Source organism: Gymnoscopelus microlampas (genome assembly GCF_963454915.1).
Source record: "Gymnoscopelus microlampas genome assembly, chromosome: 5".
Lineage (NCBI taxonomy): Eukaryota > Metazoa > Chordata > Actinopteri > Myctophiformes > Myctophidae > Gymnoscopelus > Gymnoscopelus microlampas.
This window is the reverse complement of record NC_139942.1, coordinates 17,201,792-17,212,240: the sequence shown is the minus strand read 5'-3', so window position 1 is coordinate 17,212,240 and position 10,449 is coordinate 17,201,792. Positions and strand designations below refer to the sequence as shown.

The window sequence follows — 10,449 nt, the reverse complement described above, 5'->3', positions numbered from 1 at the left end:
GTCATGACACAGTTAGACTAATCTATCGAGATAGATTTGCAAAAACAAAGAGATAACAAATTAAACTTTTTATTTTTATTTTTAATGTTCCCAGATTTTAGTTAGACACAGGCACACACACACACGCACGCACGCACGCACGCACGCACGCACGCACACACACACCTCTACTAGTGGATCTACTTCCTGTGCATATCAATGGGTATTACATTATGACTGAAAGGACAAATGATGTACATTTATAATTACAATACAATGGTCATAAAGAATGATACTAAATGGAACATTATATTGAACATAGACACAGTACTGCTGCTCTTACTGCAGGTAGTGAGATGGAGGAAGTGAGGGGTTGTTTCCTGTGTGAGGCGTTACTGACCACAAACACATCATAGAGTGCTATTTATCATTGTTATATACAGCAGCGGTTCTCAAAGTGAGGTCCAAGGACCACCAGAGGTCCTTGAAGGGGTTTCAGGGGGTCCCGACTCCCCAGCAAAAACGAGGAACGGTTTAAACACTTACGCCGTCTTTTATTTTTGGCTATTTAAAAATAACTGATCTATAAGCTCACACTGCGTTGCCAAGTGTTATGAGCTTATAGATCAACTATTTTCTCCCAAAAAAAGTCCAATGTTGACAAATCTTCTCTTCTGGTATAGGGGTCCCTGGCACTAAACATTTTCAAATGGGGATCCGTGGCCACATTATTTATAAGTGTCGGGGTCATTGACATGAACATGTTTGAGAACCACTGATCTACAATACCATAGTGTCACCACTATTGGGAACACAGCAAAAAAAACATTCTTTTTACCCCCGTTGTTGTTAACTGTATGTTTCAAAATAAAACTTAGAATCACTTTATTGGCCTACAGTTGCTGTGTAGTTTTATATATAGCCTGTATAGTGAAAAAGGAACAAAACAGGATGGTGAAGGCAGCAGTGAACACAGATGAATTGTTCCATTTCAGAAGACTGGGTCAGTCCTTCGTGACTGCTGCCATGAAGCTGTACAATGATGTTAACCCATTAAGACCTGAGGCCGATTCTACAAATGTCTTCTAAAACCTAACAGTTTTCTATAAAGCATATGTTTCTATATTAGTGAGCGAGATTTTGGTACCACCCTAGGTGACCGTAAATTTAAAAAATCACACCCTGTGTGAAGGAAGCGGTGCCTTTGATGAGTGGCCTCCTGGTGGCGCTATAATAGGGCGGGGCGGGGCTTAAGCAATTAATGCTCGTCCCTATTGGTGGTGTAAGTCCACATACCAAATTTGGACTTGGTGGCATGCTGCAAACTGGAGTTATAGCTGTTTAAAGCCAGTGGCCTCCTGGTGGCGCTATAATAGGGCGGGGCGGGGCTTCAGCAGTCAATGCTCGTCCCTATTGGTGGTCTAAGTCCACATACCAAATTTGGACTTGCTGGCATGCTGCGAACTGGAGTTATAGCTGTTTAAAGCCCGTGCTCAAACGGACAGACGGACAAACGGACATACGGACATACGGACGGACAAAGTCAAGCTTAGAGCGGTTGGCACCGCTAAAAATGTGTGGGTAGGGCTTATTTCTTACAACAAACACCATACCGTATGTCATAAATGCAACATCTGATCCCAAAGTACGGTCACATGTTGAGCGGCCTCCATAGAGCGCATCTCCAAAAGCACTTTCACTTTGACAGCGGCCGGCACCCCACGACTGACACAGCGTTTTCTACTATAAGCTGCAACTGTGTTACGTACAATACAGTGTCTCAATCAAATCAATTCAATTCAAATTTATTATAGTTCCAAATCACAATAAGTTGTCTCAAGACACTTTAGAGCAGAGGCCCAAAGTTTTACGACCTGAGCAAGCATTGCATTGTCTGAAGCTAAGCCCAGCCCTTTAGATGTTTTTTTCCCCTACAGTTTTAACTATAAGCACTGAACTACACACAGAATGCATCTACAAAGTGCAATACAGTATGGAAATATGCATTCACAAAAACACCTGGGCATACAGTCTAGGGCAGTCAAAAATGACATATTCAATATAAAATCTATGTTTAATGAACACACACACACACACACACACACACACACACACACACACACACACACACACACACACACACACACACACACACACACACACACACACACACACACACACACACACACACACACACACACAGTGAATTTCACCCTAAAGCCTCCTAGCTTGCAGCTGCTGCACACTGCTGGTCGTGTGACAACAACACACAGCACATTAGCGCACCAGTGGTGGAAAGTAACATTTACTCAAGAACTGTACTTAAGTTCAATGTTGAGGTACTTTTACTTTACTTTACTGGAGTATTTCCAATGTTCAATACTTTTACTTCTACTCCACTACATCTCAGAGACAAATATTGAAATATTGTACTTTTACTTCACTACAATTATTTGAAAACTTACTTTGTATTTTGATTATTATTACAAAACATACAGTAAACACTTTTTGAGCCCTACATACATATTGCCATTTGAAAATAGCAGATCTACAAGCTCACAATGCAACACATTGTGAGCTAGTAGATCTGCTATTAAGATGTTTTTTTTTTAAACTTGTGAAATGGGACATTCTTAGTAGGCTACTTTTACTTTTGGTACTTTAAGTACATTTTGATATCAATACTTTTGTACTTTTACTCAAGTAAATTTGAATTCCGGACTTTTACTTATTGTAGTAGTATTTCTACATTGCAGAATTGATACTTTTATTTAAGCTAAAAAAAAATACTTTTTCCCACCACTGCAGCGCACACACCAAAAGCCACACACACAATTGTTGAACGATGGACAGTCAGAAGATAAAGGAAAAGTTGCCTCGTGTTGCTTTATTCTGGTGTGCAATTTAATGCACCTTAATAGCTACCTAATATTTGTAGTTACGTGTGTTCTTCACTTCTTGTGGGTTTGTTTTTATCAGAGTGCAGCTGAGAGCTGCACTCTCAGCTGCACTCTGATAAAAACTGAGAGTGCATAAAAACTGAGAGTGCAGCTGCTGCGCGCACCAGTGAAAGCGCAACTCGAAAATTATTCGTTTATGATAATAGAAAAATAAAAAGGTTTCGGGCTTCGGGCCGGACTCAAGCTGTAAAATTGTGGCACCTATCGGCCGGGCTGGGCTGAATACCATGGGCCAAGGCCAGGCTAGGGCCCACATTTTCGTGTGTTTGTGTGTATTGTAGTTTTAGTAACATAACATCTCTTACCAGACTGCAGTATCTTCTTCTCCTTCTTTGTCTTGGTCTGAAGATCTTCATAGATTGCATTGTCTATCTTCTGGAGATCAAGTTGGTCATAATGCCCTTCGACAGCCATTTCTCCTTGAATTCTTCTTGCTGTAGGAGCGGTCTCATCCTCGTAGTTTATACCATCTTCCTCTTGGAGCTCAATGTTTCCATAATCTCCATCTACAGCCATTTCTACCTTTATGACTTGAGTTATTCTTCCTGGTATTTGATGTGATCAACCTCTTCTCAACACACTTATCCTATTTAGACTTGAGGCCGGTTCTAAAAACGCCTTCTAGAACCTACAATTTGTTTTCAAATAAAAAAAACATACTCTCTCGTCGCCATGCCTTTTGGCCTGGCGGACACAATAACAATTATAATGTTGCTATTATAGCAACATGTGACACAGATGCTGTCCCGGATTGAACGGTAAAGGTGTAGGTTACAACTGGTCTAAATGGGCTAAGACATAATCTTCACTGCCCTAAACATATGTCAGTACTGTTACCTTTATACCACATATGACAGCTCAGACTGTGCACCAATAAACAACCAACCACCTCTCACACTCACACACACGCACACGCACACGCACGCACGCACGCACGCACGCACGCACGCACGCACGCACGCACGCACGCACGCACGCACGCACACACACACACACACACACACACACACACACACACACACACACACACACTCAAATGGGGGTCTGTGGCCACATTATCTATAAGTGTCGGGGTCATTGACATGAAAATGTTTGAGAACCACTGATCTACAATACCATAGTGTCACCACTATTGGGAACACAGCAAAAAAGAAAAGAAAATTCACCCCGTTGTTGTTAAATGTATGTTTCAAAATAAAACTTAGAATCACTTTATTGGCCTACAGTTGCTGTGTAGTTTTATATACAGGCTGTATAGTGAAAAAGGAATGAAACAGGATGGTGAAGGCAGCAGTGAACACAGATGAATTTGTCCAGTTCGGAAGACTGGGTCAGTCCTTCGTGACTGCTGCCATGAAGCTGTACAATGATGTTAACCCATTAAGACCTGAGGCTGATTCTACATATGTCTTCTAAAACCTAACAGTTTTCTGTAAAGCATATGTTTCTATATTAGTGAGCGAGATTTTGGTACCACCCTAGGTGACCGTAAATTAAAAAAATGTGTGGGTAGGGCTTATTTCTTACAACAAACACCATACCGTATGTCATAAATGCAACATCTGATCCCAAAGTACAGTCACATGTTGAGCGGCCTCCATAGAGCGCATCTCCAAAAGCACTTTCACTTTGACAGCGGCCGGCACCCCACGACTGGCACAGCGTTTTCTACTATAAGCTGCAACTGTGTTACGTACAATACAGTGTCTCAATCAAATCAATTCAATTCAAATTTATTATAGTTCCAAATCACAATAAGTTGTCTCAAAACACTTTAGAGCAGAGGCCCAAAGTTTTACGACCTGAGCAAGCATTGCATTGTCTGAAGCTAAGCCCAGCTCTTTAGACGTTTTTTTCCCCTACAGTTTTAACTATAAGCACTGAACTACACACAGAATGCATCTACAAAGTGCAATACAGTATGGAAAAATGCATTCACAAAAACACCTGGGCATACAGTCTAGGGCAGTCAAAAATTACATATTCAATATAAAATCTATGTTTAATGAACACCAGGGCCGGATCTACCATATGGGCACTTTGGGCACGTGCCCCGGGGCCCTGGGCATCAGGGGGCACCCCAAAAAAAAAAAAAAAAAAAAAATGTTTTAATTTTTATTTTATTTTTATTTTTTTGGTCACGAAGATTTTTCCCATTTTGTTGTTATCTAATACGAATAACACAGTGTAAAATTAGCTAGATTAGAGGGGGAAAAAAAAACACAAAAAAGTTTCGCGCACGCGCGCTTCGCGCGCGGCCGCATGAGGGGGGGGGGGCACTGGCAGTTGGTGGTGCCCAGGGGCACTGTGAGGTGTTAATCCAGCCCTGATGAACACACACACACACACACACACACACACACACACACACACACACACACACACACACACACACACACACACACACACACACACACACAGTGAATTTCACCCTAGAGCCTCCTAGCCTTTAGCTGCTGCACACTGCTGGTCGTGTGACAACAACACACAGCACATTAGCGCACCAGTGGTGGAAAGTAACATTTACTCAAGAACTGTACTTAAGTTCAATGTTGAGGTACTTTTACTTTACTTTACTGGAGTATTTCCAATGTTCAATACTTCTACTCCACTACATCTCAGAGACAAATATTGAAATATTGTACTTTTACTTTTACTCCACTACAATTATTTGAAAACTTTAGTTACTAGTTACTTTGTAGATTTTGATTATTATTACAAAACATACAGTAAACACTTTTTGAGCCCTACATACATTTTGCCATTTGAAAATAGCAGATCTACAAGCTCACAATGCAACACATTGTGAGCTTGTAGATCTGCTATTAAAATATATATTTTTAAACTTGTGAAATGGGACATTCTTAGTAGGCTACTTTTACTTTTGGTACTTTAAGTACATTTTGATATCAATACTTTTGTACTTTTACTCAAGTAAATTTGAATTCCAGACTTTTACTTATTGTAGTAGTATTTCTACATTGCAGAATTGATACTTTTATTTAAGTAAAAAAAAAAAAAAAATTACCACCACTGCAGCGCACACACCAAAAGCCACACACACAATTGTTGAACGATGGACAGTCAGAAGATAAAGGAAAAGTTTCCTCGTGCTGCTTTATTCTGGTGTGCAATTTAATGCATGCCATGAACGCACCTTAATAGCTACCTAATATTTGTAGTTACGTGTGTTCTTCACTTCTTGTGGGTTTGTTTTTATCAGAGTGCAGCTGAGAGCACTCTCAGCTGAGAGTGTAGCTGCTGCGCGCACCAGTGAAAGCGCAACTCGAAAATTGTTTGTTTATAATAATAGATAAATAAAAAGGTTTCGGCCAAGGCCGGGCTAGGGCCCACATTTTCGTGTGTTTGTGTGTATTGTAGTTTTAGTAACATAACATCTCTTACCAGACTGCAGTATCTTCTTCTCCTTCTTTGTCTTGGTCTGAAGATCTTCATAGATTGCATTGTCTATCTTCTGGAGATCAAGTTGGTCATAATGCCCTTCAACAGCCATTTCTCCTTGAATTCTTCTTGCTGTAGGCGCGGTCTCATCCTCGTAGTTTATACCATCTTCCTCTTGGAGCTCAATGTTTCCATAATCTCCATCTACAGCCATTTCTACCTTTATGACTTGAGTTATTCTTTCTGGTATTTGATGTGATCAACCTCTTCTCAACACACTTATCCTATTTAGACTTGAGGCCGATTCAAAAAACGCCTTCTAGAACCTACAATTTGTTTTCAAATAAAAAAAACATACTCTCTGCCTTTTGGCCTGGCGGACACAATAACAATTATAATGTTGCTATTATAGCAACATGTGACAAAGATGCTGTCCCGGATTGAACGGTAAAGAGACGTGTACTGTAGGTTACAACTGGTCTAAATGGGCTAAGACATAATCTTCAATGCCCTAAACATATGTCAGTACCGTTACCTTTATACCACATATGACAGCTCAGACTGTGCACCAATAAAAAACCAACCACCTCTCACACTCACACACACACACACACACACACGCACACGCGCACGCGTGCGCACGCACGCACGCACGCACACACACACACACACACACACACACACACACACACACACACACACACACACACACACACACACACACACACACACACACACACACACACACACACCTCTCCTTTGCTAATGTGCTCTGTGATGCACTTTCTTTTCTTTCTCACAGTCAACCAACCACACTGCATAGGCTGTACTGACGGAAGCTCGAAGTGAGCACAGTTTTCCTGTAGCTTTATGATCTCTGTAATGTTACACAAACGCAACAGAACTGTCCATCAAACAACAACAACTTTTACAAATAAAATTATACATATAATAAAAAAAAAGGACCAACTGTATTGACCCAACATTTTTTGTCTGTCTGTCTGTCTGTCTGTCTGTCTGTCTGTCTGTCTGTCTGTCTCTGTCTGTCTGTCTGTCTGTCTGTCTGTCTGTCTGTCTGTCTGTCTGTCTGTTTTCAAGAACCTAAAATATCTGTATCTGTCAGCCTGCGGGTCTGAGAAAGAGGCAGAAAGGAAACTGGGCTGTTAGTTAGATTAATGTTATCCACATTCTAGGCTCCCCTCGTGCAGGGGGCTGAGGGGGCTGGTTGTAAGACCTCCAGAAGGTACATGTAAGTGTTTCAGACTGGTTCACAGGAGTTTGATATTTATTATTTTAATTAATCTGTGAAGTACTATTCTCAGCTGTCCCAACTAAGTTACTTTTCATTATGGTCCAGAGGGTCCTGGGCAGTTCCCCTCTCCATAGTTAAAAAGATCCAGGTCAGTTTGACCGTCAGGTGTATGCTGAAAACTTTTCTGTCAGATAGCAGCAGTGAACACAACCTTAAGGCTTGGAGGTTGGTTAGAGTGGGACCCTATGGGGAAACTGAAGCCCAGGGCGTCCTGGGCTGTTCCCCTTGTCACTCTCTATAGTTAAAAAAAAGACTGTGTTGGACCATCAGGTCTATCTGAAAAGATGTGCTTGTCAGGCGGATAAGACTAGGGACACAGCTCATGGGCCTGGAAGTCGGTTAGAGTGGGATCTTATGGGGAGACTGGACAGGGCAGATTAACCTAAAACAATCAACTACGGTAAATGAGTGAGAATGTGAAAAAGAAAAGTAAAATTATTACAATTGCATGCAATTTAGGCATTTATCTCTTATCCAGAGCCACTAACTAACGTCTTCTTGAGCGGTCGAAGGGAAAACGGTCAATAGAGTTCAAAGACAAATTATTTAGTGCCACATCATGTGGGTAAAGCGCCGAGGTAACATTTGGAGATCGCACAGCTAGAAAATGGCAGGCAACAAAAACCCTGAGTGAGTCATGTGGTAGTTTTGTGACATGGAATACTCACAGTGCACGGCCAGGTGGCTCAGGCCTATGACTGCACCCAGCAGCATAAGACACAGAGAGAAAGATAGATAATATCAACCTGCAACAAGTGGATGCAGGTTTCTAACACAATCCAAGGGTTAAAAAAACGTTTGCATCAATTTGTTTGTTAAACCATAAATTGACCCGTTTAGCAGGGGGCCTTGCTGATCTGTCTGTGTTTCCAGGGCATACCTTGGGCACCGTTAAACCTCAAACTCAGTGTGATCCGGTGTGTGTAGTGGCAAGTCAGTCGGACCAACGGACTGACTTCAATGAACCATATATTCATTCAATGAAAACATGTTCATTGAAGTCTTCCCACTCTTTCATACGGTCGATGATACTTCGGCTGGTTTGGGTGACTATTAGCTTGGAGTAAGCATTGCGACTGTAAGGCACACGCGGCTCAAACAGAGACCCTAGTGGGGGAGGGGCGGTAGCTGGAATACCCAGGTATCTCATACACAACCCAACATACGCATCCTCAACGTAAATCGCTTTAACATGCCTGGAAGCTTCCACAAGCTTTCTAGGCAGGTCTAAGGACAGAACGTAGGCCATTCCTAATGGATATGGTGGGTAATAATGCTCGGGGTAAACATCAACAGGTAAATACCACTGTGAGTTTGGGTTTCTAACAACAACATATTTTTTATAAAACGTATGCATGAGCCCAGTCAAGTAGTTGGCCTTCGGAGCCTTCAGCAGCATGTCGACCAAGTTGTGCACGTTGACAAACGCGTCCGAGTCGACTTTTATGGCGTAGGAGGCGTTGGAGCAGCGAGAGTCCAGCCATTCCATCATGACCATGGTCTTTATGGTCAGGTTGTTATAGCAGTCCACAAAGTCACTTTGCAGCAGGTCCCGGTGCTCTCTGCTCTCCTCCAGCACTTCCTGTTGGACCTGCTCCACCCTCTCTCCCGACGGCACTCCCAGCAAGAAGAACAGGCTCACAGCTTGGCCCAACACGGGGCGCTGGGTTGCACCTCCCCACGTCCTGCGGATGGCGTCGCGATCGGCCCTGTTGCGAGGATTCACAGGGACGATCAGAACCGCGAAAGGCTTCTGCCGTTGGCATGCTCCTGGCTCGTCCACGATGAAGCCGTAGTCGCGGGGATACTCCACCACGTATGGCGATGCCTGGGAGCTGTCTCCTCCTGACGACGGGCCTGCGCTGTCCTGGGTGGCTCCAGGCCCTGGTGGCTCCACTCCTGGTGGCTCCATTCCTGGTGGCTCCATTCCTGGTGGCTCCACTCCTGGTGGCTCCATTCCTGGTGGCTCCACTCCAGGCCCTGGTGGCCAATGAATGGCAGCATTCACATACATGTAGTGGTAAAAAGACAAAATCCCCATCATCACCAAGGAGATGAGACAAGCCGACACGGCATTGGAACGACGGGTGTGCAAGTGCTTCCACCTCATGTTCTCTCTCTCTCTCAATCTCTCTTCTACTCTGCGTTTTATCTCTTGGTCTTTTACTATATCCCTATTTAACTCTGCTCTGACGTCACCCAACAACGCAAACCGCTTAACAACAGCCATTTGCACAGCCTTTGGCAGTTCCTACCTGAACACAATTCTCTTAAAATGATATATATCTTTTTAGGGGCATGTAATATAACTAGAAGATCGGGCCGCTACGCGGCCCGAACGTCTAGCGCGACGCGTCGTCCACTTGGCAGTGCCCCATGACAGGCACCTCACAGTGAAGTGGTGGTCATTTTGGCGGCGTGGGTTGTGTTGAGGATGGAAGCCGTCGAACTGGTGCGATCTGACGGCATCCTAGAATTTATAGGTAGGATGTGATGTCATGCTGTCGTGAGATTACGTCACACTGGCGTTGTGTCCATATTCGGGACGACCGTCTCATCGTGATGTCAGATTACGTCACACTGGCGTGATGTCAGATTACGTCACACTGGCTACATACATACTGACAACCGACATGGCGCAGGATTCAAATTGTATATATACTAGAAGTTCGGGCCGCTATGCGGCCCGAACGTCTAGCGTGACGCGTCGTTCACTTTGCAGTGCCACCTTACAGGCACCTCACAGTGTGAGAGAGAGTTTTGTGCTCTCCTAAATCCACGGCAGGCTTTGAAAGT

General features: G+C 43.3%; 1 protein-coding gene across 1 annotated transcript; it reads right to left on the bottom strand.

The window, feature by feature from the left end:
* Nucleotides 1–8,626: 8,626 nt before the first annotated feature.
* On the bottom strand, nucleotides 8,627–9,667 carry LOC311044964 (beta-1,3-galactosyltransferase 2-like; the record flags this gene model as incomplete). The annotated part of the gene is made up of 1 exon (XM_084056773.1): nucleotides 8,627–9,667. The coding sequence occupies one exon, from the start codon at nucleotides 9,665–9,667 to the stop codon at nucleotides 8,627–8,629; it is 1,041 nt and encodes a 346-aa protein (XP_083912899.1).
* Between the last annotated feature and the right edge of the window lie 782 nt (nucleotides 9,668–10,449).